At 40.2% G+C, this 13,702-nt stretch overlaps 1 protein-coding gene across 1 annotated transcript; it reads left to right on the top strand.

Moving 5' to 3' along the window:
* The first annotated feature begins 35 nt into the window (after positions 1 to 35).
* Positions 36 to 12,998, top strand: exoc1 (exocyst complex component 1). Its single transcript, XM_008303431.1, has 18 exons — positions 36 to 121; positions 2,153 to 2,284; positions 2,376 to 2,506; positions 2,636 to 2,795; positions 3,834 to 4,021; positions 4,181 to 4,408; positions 4,630 to 4,762; positions 4,869 to 4,978; positions 6,322 to 6,471; positions 7,574 to 7,682; positions 8,676 to 8,839; positions 8,943 to 9,056; positions 9,952 to 10,031; positions 10,148 to 10,376; positions 11,655 to 11,838; positions 11,950 to 12,149; positions 12,252 to 12,446; positions 12,548 to 12,998. Exons 2-18 carry the CDS (start codon positions 2,161 to 2,163, stop codon positions 12,698 to 12,700), a joined length of 2,652 nt encoding a protein of 883 aa, XP_008301653.1. The 5' UTR covers positions 36 to 121; positions 2,153 to 2,160; the 3' UTR covers positions 12,701 to 12,998.
* Positions 12,999 to 13,702: the final 704 nt, after the last annotated feature.

Genomic DNA, 13,702 nt, shown 5'->3' with positions numbered 1-13,702 from the left:
GCTTTATTATACATATCTATGGTCTCTGCGGGTGCGCGTGGATGTCACATGACCGCTCCGTCTGAGAACCAGGAAGTGGGAGGGCGGCGCTTCGCAGGGCTGGTGGACTGATAAATACAAGGTAACCGCTCCTTAATATGTTTACCTCCGTTAAAACACAGATAGAGCCCCCTTCGACTTGACAAACGGACAGCTGTTTAGTCAATTATTCAATGAGTCACACCATTTGCCTGGTTTGTGCTACGAGCGTATTTGATGCTAGCAGCAGCTAGCTGCGTCCTGCTAGCAGAAACGTTAGCTGGCAGCAGGCTAACCGACAGAGAGGACATCAGTGTATTTATTTTAGGAAGGGCTTCTGCTTGTTTTGTTAAAATGAGTTCAACTTTGAATGCGGTTTTGTCTATTATGTGATATCCTTTCTGGTCGCAGAGTTAACAGCTCTGATGTCTTGTAAGCTAGTAACCATTAAAAGAAAAAACTCACCAAATGAGAATTTACATGCGTTTAGACAAAAAAATGGAAGAAGTACTGACTTAAGTAGAGGCACCAAAAGCACAGTGCAGTATTACTGTGCTACAAGTAAAGGTCATGCATTTTAATAAATACTCAAGTAAAAGTACGAAAGTGTTAGCATGAAAAATACAAAAAATGTAATTCACAATGTCATATTTCAGAAAACGCTATATTATTGATTCATTAATGTGTTCATGCCTGTACTGGTGGAACTTGTAAAGGTGATTTAACTACTTTATATAGTTTATCTGCTGGGTAGTTTTTGTGTTTTGCCTTAGGGATCAATAAATTTGGTCATTAATCAACAGTATTACATTATTATTTATTGACTGTTCATATTTTGCATTACTGAAATAAATCTGCAAAGTTATCAAATAAATGCAATGGAGTAAAAAAACACAATATTTTCTTGTGAATTATAGTGCAGTCGACGTATAAAGTAGCAGAAAATGGTAATTTCAACACTTGAGTAAATGTACTTAGTTACATTGCCCCATTGCTTGTTTTTTTGTTTTTTTTTGTTACAACCGTCCAACATACCCAAAATTTTTTGAGCTTTTTTTTAAACCTGTTTTTGCAAGTGTCAGTGGAGGAAGACAGGCATTATGGGTAAAGGGAGAAGCAGAATGACACACAGCAAATGTCCAGCCAGCTGCAAAATCAAAGCAGGCATTCGCTGCTCAGAGAATTTGTCCCCATGTGTTATCTACCCAAACCACATGGCTATCAAGTTACCCGTTAAACACCAAAAATGCTTAGTTTACAGTTAAATATTCCAAAGAAAAGCAGCAAAACCTCACATTTTAGAGGGTGGAGTTAGAGGATGTTTGACAATGCTTCACTATTTTTGCTGGAACCATTTTTATGAATTGATTATTAAAATTGTCATGAATAGATATCTTTGACAATCTTGCACTTGGTAGATAGTGTATTTAGATGTTTATGATTTTATCTGTTTGACAGCTTGTGAATTTTTCCTCTGGGATCAATAAAATGATCTCTTAATCTACAATATAACAACATAATTTATTTATTGATAATATATTGTGTTATTCAGTTTAATTTGTAAAGTGACTAACATTGTCAGACATATTTAGATGAGTAAAAAGTGCAAGATTTTCCTCTAAATGGTTAAAAGTAAAAAGAAGCATGAAGTGAATATACTCGAATAATGTACAAGTAGTTCAAAATTGTACTCTAATACAATACATAAGTAAATATACTTAGGTACACTTCACCCCTGTGTTTGGATAACCTCTTACAATATATGCCAACATGACATAATTTATTGTCCCAGCACTCTCAAACAAAAGTACAATCGTAATTTTAAATATGGAATTAAGTTCATTTTAGGTAGATGTACCTGCTCATTTTCTTTAGAGTGGCTTGAGTAAATGAATGTCCAATATTTAAGAGAACTAAATAGTGGTTTTAAATTACATTGGTTGACTACACAACATCCAGAAAGTGCTGTTTAAGCTTAATGGCATGTAAATAAAACTTTCTGACAAGTGTTAATGCCTTCAGTTCTTTATCTACAGCCTATAGTTTATGCTGCAGTCTATGGTTTATGCACGTATAGTGAACCTGTGTCCCTCGTGATCGCAATAATAAGTACCGTTTATATTCTGTATGACAGTTTCCACCATGACAGCCATCAAGCATGCTCTCCAGAGGGACATCTTCACACCCAATGACGAGCGTCTTCTCGGCATTGTTAATGTCTGCAAAGCCGGGAAGAAAAAGAAGAACTGCTTCCTTTGTGCAACAGGTAAGTTAGGCAATAACCACGGAAGCATCTGCAAGTGACTGCTAATGATGAAAGATAAACATTGTTAAAATAATGTTTGTGTTTTCTCCAGTCACCACAGAGAGGCCTGTCCAGGTGAAAGTGGTAAAAGTTAAGAAATCTGACAAAGGGGACTTCTACAAGCGACAGCAGACCTGGGAGCTCCGAGACCTGACAGAAGTAGACGCCAAAGATGCAAGCAAGGTCAGAGAAATAGTGCATTTCTCCTGTCATTTGTTTGTTTTCGCCTACAGATGTGTTCAGTTATTGTAAAAGTCCTCTTTATCCCAAAGTCAGGACTAATGTACTCTCTGTTTAACTCTTGTGCTTTAGGAAAATCCTGAATTCGACCTTCATTTTGAGAAGGTTTACCGGTGGCTGGCCAGCAGTACGGCTGAAAAAAACTCCTTCATTTCCTGCATTTGGAAGCTGAACCAACGTTATTTGAGGAAGAAGGTGGAGTTTGTGAATGTCAGTTCTCAGCTGCTGGAAGGTGTGTAAACGCTCCATCCTTATCCACCACTGCGAACGCATGCCTCTCCGTGATTTGATTATATTTGTTTCAAGGCGTGTCTTTTTCTCTCACACTGATAGCATTGACCCTAGAGTGTGCTGCTCATGTTTCAGGTTTTCTAATTTAGCCCAGATGTGGGAATCTGTCCTGGATTTTGTTTGATTTTATTTCTTAATAGCATGTTTTTTGAAAATATTCAGCCTCTTCTTTGTGTCTTAGTTTGTGCTATGGTTTTCTGTGTTAAATTCTTCTTTATTCTCACTTTTCTCTCTTAAACTTTCTCTGGCCAGAACTTCCTAAAGCGGAAGGTTGGTAGGACTTAACTTCCCCCCTCCTCACTCCTCTCCATTGTATTTTCATGACCTCAGACCGCCATTCTCATTAGAGACTCTCACCTCCCTAAAGCTCCTGCTGTTTGAATTATGTCATTAAATGTGGGTGGGCATGATTCTTTTTTTTTTTTTTTCAATAATTATAACACACATTTAGATCATGTTTTTACTTCACTTTTGGCTTCTTTATTTTGTCCATTTCACCTTAATTCATAGGATTATTTACTGACATATATTCATTAATGAATCCTTTCTCTGGTTTGACCAACACTTGTAGCCCACGTTATTTTTAATTGATCCTCAGCAAAGTGCAGTTGCAGTCAACTGTAGTTATTTTATCAGACAGAGCAGATATGATGAAGCACATCCACTCTCCAGAATGTGGACTTGCTTTGTATTTTTCAACCTTTTGCCGCTACCTAAGATTGTGTTTCATTCTGTACTCGTATTCATGCTCCATTTTCATCACTGGTAGTAAATAAGTACGACTTTACAGCCGTTTTAAAACAATAAAAACTGTTCAGCTAGCCTTCCCAGTTACTGAATCCAACTGTGTCTGTAGTTGTCCTTTCAAGAAGTTCAAAAGACCTGATGCAGAGTCTGAAGATAGCCAGCAGGTGTCATTGAGTTCACCCTTGTATTTATGGTTTGGACATACTTTTTCCTCTTTTTCCCGGGGGCTTAGAGTCAGTGCCAAGCGGTGAGAGCCAGAGTGTTGCCGGGGGCGACGAGGATGCTCTGGACGAGTACCAGGAGCTCAGCACCCGCGAAGAACAGGACATTGAGGGCATGATGGAGATGTGCGAGTACGCTATCTCCAATGCTGAGGCTTTTGCAGAGAAGCTCTTCAAGGAGCTGCAGGTTCTGGATGGGGTGAGTAGAGCAGCTTTAGTGAATTTAAGTAAGAAACTCTGATCATCTTTTCATTTTTAAAAGTGGTGTTCCTGTTCAGTGATCTGAACCTAACTGGGTGGTTAATTGTGAAATAAACCATTTATTAATGCTGCTTCTTTTGTCTGTTCTTCCTTTAAGGCCAACATTCAGTCCATCATGGCGTCAGAAAAGCAGGTCAACATCCTGATGCAGCTGCTGGATGAGGCGCTGGCAGAGGTGGACACCATCGAGGGAAAGCTGAGCAGCTATGAGGAGATGCTCCAGAGCGTCAAGGAGCAGATGGACCAGATCTCACAGAGCAACCGCCTCATCCAGATCAGCAACACCAACAACGGCAAACTGCTGGACGAGATCCAGTTCTTAGTGGTTAGGAGCACATTTAAGTGTTTTCTATAATATCTTCACCAAATGAAGTAGCATAATGAAGAATTGAGCTAATCTACAGAAAGGTAGCAAGTATTTTGTGCATAAGACTTATTTAGAACATAGATGTTTTTATTTTTAAGTCCAGCAGGTACATTAGTCTTAATATAACAGCTCGATTAATAAGCTTTGTTGATAACTTTAGTGTGTCTTTTCTCATGTAGAACTACATGGACTTGTCAAAGGGTCACATCAGGGCCTTGCAGGAGGGAGACCTGACCTCCCCTAAAGGTATTGAGGCCTGCATCAACGCCTCTGAAGCTCTTCTGCAGTGCATGAACGTGGCCCTGCGACCAGGTCTGTCTCCACATAAAGCACTGTTGATTACTTTCTTATTAAATAAGTCAGCTGATAGTTGTTTGTGAAGTAAGTAATGAAATGAAAATGCTGTTTCTTTCTGTAGGTCACGACAAGCTGATGGCTGTGAAGCAGCAACAACTTCTCTTCGCTGAACTGAGAGACACCTTTGCTCGCCGCCTCACCAATCACCTCAACAATGTGTTTGTTCACCAGGTAACAGTCATGACAACATGTTTGTCAGCATTGAGAGCTGGTGGTTGTTTAGAAATATCTTTCTAGGTTAAAGACTCGCTGCAGCTTCTGATTCTAAAATTTTAAGTAGTAAAATCTGACCTAATTAATAAATAACCATTGATTTTGATTGATTTTGTCTGTACCGAGCTGTGGTGTTAAACAGGCTGTACAGTTGACATTGTGTAAAATCGTGATGTTTTTGTAAAGTTGTAGCTTATGTTTGCTCATAAAGACTTAAAAGCTACAAATTAATTACCAATTTATATCCCTAAACAAATATTTTCCCTTATAATTTCTACCACTTTATGCATCTGAATATTACATCAGTATAACTGGGTACAAAGTCATAGGAGCAGATTTAAATATCAGACTTTGTGTTGTCCTCAAACCTGGCCAATGTGAGTCTACTGTGAAATGGAGGACTGTAGTCTCTCCTGTTCTTTTCCAGGCTCTTTCTCTCCCCTGATGAGCTTCCTGTTTTGCTGAGACTCTCCCTGGGCTTCCTTGTGTTGTTTCCCTTCAGCTGTGTCCCTTCTAGTCTTTACTCTCTGTGTTGCTCACTTTGAATCATCCCACTTTGCTCTCTGTCTCTGTGTCAGTTCAACCACTTCAGTCACTTCAAAATGACCATCCCTCAGTTCTATAGGTCTTCCTGTCTGTCACTTCCAGTGAGTACCCTCACAGCAACCCCCACGTGCCCCTTCTTCGCTGTTGTTTGACCTCTCACACGTTACTCCAACTTACATGCCATGAGAGCTCAGGCTTTCCACCACAGTGCATTATTTATTGCATGGGATATGATTCTAACTACTTAACATCTCTCATCTGGTCTCAAAGCTGAAGAGGCACCTTTCATCTTTCTCCTCCTTCACCAACTGCCTCGGCTGAGGGCTTTTATGTTTTGGTGCTAACATGGCTTTATTGCAAATGGTCTCATATCATGAACTGCTGTGCCTGTCTGCTCTGCGTGCATGTCTTGTAAAAGCAGTAGAGACTGAACAAGCTAACACTGAGGGGGAGTGAGGAGAGCATCAGTATGGCAGTAAGGGAGATGCATTTCAATAAGTTGAAATGAGAATGTGGTGGATTTGAAGTTTAAAAAAAAGTCTGATTGTTTACTTTGACGTCATCTGGACTCGTGGTAAACTGAGATACCACATTCTCTACAGATGTTTGTGAGAGAAAGCTCAGCTAAATCCTCTGTAGATGCAGTGTGTTTGTGAGTATATACAAAAATGCAGAGGGACTTGATTTAAGTTTTCTCCTGAATGGTATTCCGGTATTGAATATTTCTAATTTTCACTCCTAACTCTGTTACTCAGGGCCACGACCAGAGCTCCACCCTGTCGCAGCACACAGCTGAGCTGACCCTGCCCAAACACAGCCCCCTCCACAGGGACCTACTGCGCTACGCCAAGCTTATGGAGTGGCTGAAGAATACCCACAGGGAGAAGTACGAGGGTCTGTCCAGGGTCAGTGCTATTATCCTGCTAAAAACTGAAAGAAGTAGTCGGATATTTGGGGAAAGTATGCTCGTTAGGTTTCTTGCTGAGAGCTAAAAAAGAAGATTGTTGTCTATCTGTCTGTTAAAGTTGTAAATGCTTATTCATTCATTCCCTGTCCACACGACACCCAAGTATTTGTGACTGCGTGGACCGTATGCACTGCAAGTGTGCTGGCTGCACAAGTGTCAAGAAAACAAATGGTGATCATTAGAAATGTTTTTTTAATGTTTTTTTTGAGAAGAGGCCATGTGAAGAGTTTCTCAGTCAGCTTTATAATGCACCATCAAAACAGTTGCAGTTGAAGTAGTCGCTGCTGGACTTTGGAGTCGCTTTGATTGGTTCATGCTTCCCATCAAAGGTGCTTAAACGCAGTGAGAAGTTTGAATTTCTCCAGAAATCCTGTGCTACATCCCACCCACTGTGCTCGGCCCACCTCAGGGATAATCACATTGACATGGCGCTACAGTCCAATCTGTATCCAGCTGCGACATCCTGCAAAAAGTGAAAACTCAAAGCCGCAACCTTTGAGAAACGTGTGTTTGATCTGAAGGGCAATGGAACAGCCTGCATAGCACACAGGCCGTACCTGTTGTAGTATGAATGGAGCTACATGCGTGTCCACTCGCTGCTTCAATGTCCCCATTCCGTCAGTTAATGGAAACTATGACCTTAAGCCTTAAGATTTCAGTTTTGGTTACTGTGGGGACAGTAAATTATGCTTTAATACCGTAAAAATAAGACACTCCTTGAACAGCTTCATGGTCAGAAATACAACAGTATTAATATTATTGCTCCGTTGGCAGTAACTTAATACTGCTGTTGTGTAAAAACAGTGAATGGTGAGGCTAACATTAGTGAGACAGAACTATGCTGGATTGCATAGATGCATCATTTTCTGTTAATCGTTTGCATGGATGCAGTTGTAATATGGAGGAATTTGCAGACTCCACCACTAGCAATGAAATCTAATATAGTAATAGTAAAATTATTCCTTTAATTCTCCAGATGTATTCATAATGCTGCATTTTGTGTTTTGTGCATACTAACAAATGTCTTCTCTCTTTTTCAGACCTATGTCGATTATATGAGCAGACTATATGAGCGAGAAATTAAAGACTTCTTTGAGGTTGCCAAGATAAAGATGGCGGGTACATCCAAAGAAGCGAAGGGCAAGTTTGGTAAGAGCTGTGACTCACAGGGTTGTTGGAGTTTTTTTTACATGAAGCATGACTCTTCTTTGCGGTTAAATTATTATTTTGTGATTAGTGGTTTTCAGTGATATTACATGTCTTACTCGATCTCCCAATTATTTTTTTTCCAGTGTTCATATTGTACTGTAGTATTCACATATAAATAAGGAAACAATGTCTTGCTCCTGTACAGCCTTTTCTGCATCACATCTGATACCAAAAACATATTTTCACCAACTTATCTGTGCTTCCAAAGTGTTATAGTCCTGCTTCTTGTTTTATCTTTCAATAACGTCTTCTTTTCCCTTTACACAGGGACTTTACATGCTCAGTTCTCGATATTTAAAATCTGAATAGGACCATTGGTTGAGCTTTGGCTTTGGCAGAATTACAGGAACTCTGCTCTCTGCGCTCTGTAGTAGCTTTTCCTTCTGAAAACAAACCAAAAGAAAAAAAAAACTATTTGTTTTCCAAAGGTTTGTCTAAGCTACTACCTAAGCCACTGCGGTGCACGTCAGCATATGTGTAACTTTTTGTACATCTAACATCTAGCTTCACCCCTCTCATGCTGCATGTTTTAAGCCTAACCTGTGTCTGTCTTTGGTGCCTGCCTTTCTAACTGGCTGCAGCTACGCTTCCGCGGAAAGAGAGTGCGCTCAAACAGGAAACAGAAAGTAAGTATGATGTTTGGATGGAGCTATTCCACTGTCAATTTCTCACTGTGCTTCTTATCACTGTGCCCTCCATAACTGCACTAAGCTCAAACCCCTTAACCACAAAGCCCTACAAACCACTACCTCACCATCTACCTGGTTGGTTTGTGCTTAATTCTCACAGTGATGTTTACTGCATCATCACATACTCTGATTCTATGATAAATGCCAAAAAAGCTAACCATTTGAAAAAAAAAAAAACGTGATTTTGATTGACTACTTAAAAGTGTCACAATTAAGTCACACTGTATTTGTTGTGCTGTATTAGGCCTGCATGGCAGCTCTGGGAAGCTGACAGGCTCTACTTCAAGCCTGAACAAGCTGACGGTACAGGGCTCCAACAGCCGGCGTTCCCAGTCGTCCTCACTGCTGGACATGGGCAACATGTCCGCTTCTGACCTGGACGTGGCTGACAGAACCAAGTTCGACAAGGTGACACTGCCCTGCGATGAAATCAAACATTTAAACAGAATGTAAATAATGCTGTTCAGTTTCTCCGTGCTGAGGCTTAAAATAGATGTGTTTGTCTCTGCAGATATTTGAGCAGGTCCTCAGCGAGCTGGAGCCTCTGTGTCTTGCAGAACAAGACTTCATCAGCAAGTTCTTTAAGCTGCAGCAGCACCAGACAGTTACACCTCCTCTTGCGCAGGTACAGCTGTGATCACATACTGGAAATAGCTTTGAAAAAAAAAGATCAAATGGCATCCAAGTGAATGATGTCACTTCACTTGACATCAATAGCTGTTCTCACGTGTTGGCGTCTGAAACTGGGACATTTGTCTCCTGAAAGCTTAGAACAATACAGCGATAACAGATGTTTGCATACGTTTTTATAACTTTTACACTCACATAAAAGTTATCTAACACACTAATGGAAAGAGAAAAACCTCTTTAAGCAGCACAGAGTGAATCGATCATGCTTTGGGTTTGTGCTGCAGCCAGTGGGGAACATTTCACTTGCAATGAGAGAAGAATGGATTCAATTTAATGGCAGTGAGTTCTGGATGCAACACTACACAGATGCCTTCTGCAACCGTATAAGGATCCTCAAAATCCACAGTGGACTACCTTAACTACATCTTGCACTTCACAAGATGAAGATTTTGTAATGGCGCTCATGATTCCCCTGTAAACACACTGTCAAAAATCTATAGATAGACTTCAAAAGAGATGAACAGCCCAAGAATGTAAGAGGACTAAAAGCCTTGAAGGAAGAATGGGGTGAAAAAAAAAAAGAAGGAAAGAATTGACAGACTCAAAAAGCTGTGATACTTGCCAAAAGGTCGGTTGAAAGGTTGTCGGGTGAATAAGTACTGACTAGGGTTTTGTTTTTTTTTTTATTTGAAGCATTAAAAGATGGAAATAAAAACAGTATTGCTTAAATTTAAAAGAGATATGCCATCTATAACTTACTGCCTTTTGGAAATCAGGTCATCTCTTACTTGTTTCACACTAACAGAAATCTAAATCAAACTTTTTCATGCCTCTCTACGTCAGCAGATGTTACTTTGATTTGTCATGTTTTGTATCTGTTGTCCTGTCAGCCGGAGATGGAGGAATCCGATGGAGGCACGCCATCAAGAATGCCTCCCCAGGCTGAACACAGACACTCCTTGTCATCAGAGTGAGTACTTGCACATCGCTGCTAACATTCCTGATGTAAATATCACCTGTCTTTACATCCACAAACGTTTCTTACTTTTATATCGTCGTGTTCGTCGCTTCTTTTCATGACTACAGGAAAGACATGGTGCGGCTGATGATGAATAAAATCTTCCAGAGCATTGAGACGGAGCTCAACAGCCTCATCGCTCTGGGTGACAAGATTGACAGCTTCCACTCTCTGTATATGCTGGTGAAGATGAGTCACCATGTGTGGACAGCTGAGAACGTTGACCCGGCCTCTTACCTCAGCACAACTTTGGGAAATGTGCTGGTCACTGTCAAGAGAAACTTTGACAAATGCATTGTGAGTACAACTCATACGATGCAGAAAATTCAGTCATACTTTATATTAACGAGCACATATTCGCCATTTACTTGCCGCTTATTAGCATACATGCTAATATGTTAGCTTGTTATTAGTCATTATAAAGCACCTATTATTGCCTTTTTCCGCATTACTACATTCGACAACTGCTTGAGTTTTTCCCTCGTAAGAAACTGGTTCTACTTATGCTGGTTTTGTTCTTCTGCCACCCAATAGGAATGGAAACTGTGCATCTCAGTAAACCTCCAGTTTTTTCAAAGTGTTACCCTTCACTTAGGAATAGGATCTGCTGATTGCAGTAGTTGTGTGATGTAATGGATTTACTAGGTACGAATTGGAGAGAACCTGAGAATAGGAGCCCTGTATGAGTTAATAAGTGTCAAACTACTAGTGAATTAGACATTAAGAGGACCTCCCTTACAAATTTTGAACATATGTAGAGTTAGAAAGACTTCAGTAAGAGTAGTTTTTCCACTATTAACACTTACAGATTTGTGTTTTGTTACGTACATTCCCTTTACCCTCCGCCCTTCTAGTCGAAGCAGAAGGCTGCCTTCCCTAAACCTGGTTCTGCCGGAGGGTTCTTCTTTGGGAATTTTACGTCGCCAATATGATTATTAATAGGAACCCTTTGGATTTTTGGGGTTATGCATAATTGTGTTGAGTGTTAACCTTGTGTTTTTTTTAAATACTCAGGTAGAGTACACAATATTGTGGATCCTAGCCATAATATCTAAATTAGTCATATTTTATATTTGTTTGAAATATCACATTGTACTCCTATTTCGGAAAGCACTTTGGTTCAACATCTGTTGTTTTAAGACAAGATGCTGCCATATTGACTAAGTGCTATGAAGGGACAAAGACTATCTTTAGGTAGTAGCACCTTATAGGGCCCATACTGAGCAAAGCATATTAAAATTGTAATTCTTATACAACTTCCTTAATTAACAAGCAGTAATTAGGTTATTGAGGGAAAACCTAAAGTCAGTGGCCTAGTAGTTGCAAATAAAGTCATGCAAAATCTAACAAAATTAACTTAATAATGACTAGTAAAGAGCCAATGTGCTGCTACTATGCATGCTCTTAAGCAGCTACTTGATGGTGAATATGTGTACCTCAATTCAAAATGTCAAGAAGTTCTTGTTTTTTATAAAATGGAAATCTTATGCTCACTTTTCACAGTTTTTGTGATGACATCTCAAAATCAAAGCATGCTTGAGATGTTCCACATTTAAATGTCTCTTTTTATTACAGTCTGGTCAGATCAGACAGATGGAGGAAGTGAAGATTTCCAAGAAGAGCAAAGTCGGCATCCTGTCTTTTGTCACCGTGTTTGAGGAGTTTGCTGAACTTGCTGAAACGATCTTCCGTAACGCAGAGCGCCGAGGCGACCTGGATAAGGCTTACGTCAAACTTATCAGGGCCGTCTTCATGAACGGTGAGAGCACTGCTCATCCAAAGACAAAAATCAAATATCGATTGTCTATAGGTGATGTGGTACATTCGTGATGCCTGCAAACAAAGATCTGAGAATTGATTTTGTTTTCAGTGGAGAAAGTAGCCAATGAAAGTCAGAAGACGCCGCGGGATGTTGTGATGATGGAAAATTTCCACCACATTTTTTCTACATTGTCACGTCTGAAGATTTCCTGCCTGGACGCAGAGAGACGAGAGGCAAAGCACAAATACACGGACCATCTGCAGTCTTACGTAATCAACTCTCTGGGCCAGCCTCTAGAAAAACTCAATGTAAGACGTTCACCACAAAGTTTATTCATTTACATTGACAGGATGTGCAGGATGTAAGAGGTCAGAGTTTCTGTTGTAGGTAAACGGTTATCTCTCTTGCAGCATTTCTTCGAAGGAGTTGAAGCACGTGTGGCTCAGGGCGTCCGCGAGGAGGAGGTGAGCTACCAGCTGGCCTTCAACAAGCAAGAGCTGCGCAAAGTTATCAAAGAGTATCCAGGCAAAGAGGTGAAAAAGGGACTCGACAACCTCTACAAGAAGGTGGACAAACATCTGTGTGAAGAGGAAAGTCTGCTACAGGTGAGAAATTCATAGTTTCAGTAAACTGCGTGATCCGACAGCAGCATCACATTCCTCCTTTCTGTCTCTGAACTGTTGCGCTTCTTTATGTACTCCACTAGGTGGTGTGGCACTCCATGCAAGACGAGTTCATCCGTCAGTACAAGCACTTTGAAGACTTGATAGGAAGATGCTACCCTGGATCAGGCATCACCATGGAGTTTACCATCCAAGACATGTTGGAGTACTTCTCCAGCATTGCTCAGTCACATTAGATTAGCTGCTATGCACTTTCTTTTCCTATTGATTCACTACTGCCTCACGCTGACTGAAGATACACTAGCAACTACCCTGTAATGCTTTATGAATTATGAACATTTCCTCTGTGTGTCTGTGTAATGTAATGAAAGGGATTTGTACAGTTGTCAGAGGTGCAAATATGGCTGCGTTGTGCGTGTGCCTACTTTCTTTGTGATTCAACAACTCTGCTCTAAATTGTTTGTCATATTTTTGTTTTTTCTTTATGCCATATGTACATAATAAATTTGCAGCTGCAGCACCCCTCTAGTAATATATATCTCATATTTGTATTTATTTTACTGTTAAGGACGTCATTTTTTGGAATGTTTACACCATCCTTGCTTCTGTCTGCATACTGAGTAAGCCTTCTTGGTTATACTCCATTTCTAAATTGTCTTTGATGTCTCTGGGCATTTTTGTTTGCAGTATTGAATCTGAGTGCAACACATGAGCAGGAGAGAAGCCCATTACTTTCTTTAGGTCTGCCGATTTTATTTGGATCAGATCATTACAGTAAAAAACTATTTATGGACCCAAGACTAAACAATACAGAGATACCACTGTGTGCTCTTATTACCTGCAGGCATGACTTGTAATGCTCTGCTGTCTGGTTTCCCCAAGAAGGTGTATATCTCAGTTTCATTCGCATCAGAACCCAGTTGTAAGTGGATCGTCTAAGACGAGAAGCAGAACACACGTTTCAGCAGTTTTAAAGTCCTTACACTGACTACCTGTGTGCTTGGAAATTGGTTTTATGATCCTGTTATTGAACTATAAAGCGTAATGTTCTTGATCCTGCCCTTTTATGAGATGAACTTAAGTCCTATAAACTAACTAGAACCCCCAGGTCTTCTGGCAGTGGCCTTTAAATGATTCCCAAAGTCAGAGCGTTTTGTTGTTGTGGTCCACATCTCTGCCACAGTCTCCCTGAATTCCTGAGGGAAGCAGAGAATGCTGAGATTTTTTAACAAGATCTA

Source organism: Stegastes partitus, unplaced genomic scaffold (assembly GCF_000690725.1).
Source record: "Stegastes partitus isolate 25-593 unplaced genomic scaffold, Stegastes_partitus-1.0.2 Scaffold2005, whole genome shotgun sequence".
Classification (NCBI taxonomy): Eukaryota; Metazoa; Chordata; class Actinopteri; family Pomacentridae; genus Stegastes; species Stegastes partitus.
Note: the sequence above shows the minus strand (reverse complement) of the source record. Positions and strands in the feature narration are given on the sequence as shown.

Coding starts and splice junctions, on each gene's coding strand:
- exoc1 (XM_008303431.1), top strand. CDS start 2,161: ATGACAGCCATCAAGCATGCTCTCCAGAGGGACATCTTCACACCCAAT. Junction 7,683..8,675: donor AGAAGCGAAGGGCAAGTTTG/GTAAGAGCTGTG, acceptor GTGCTGTATTAG/GCCTGCATGGCAGCTCTGGG. Junction 9,057..9,951: donor TTACACCTCCTCTTGCGCAG/GTACAGCTGTGA, acceptor TTGTCCTGTCAG/CCGGAGATGGAGGAATCCGA.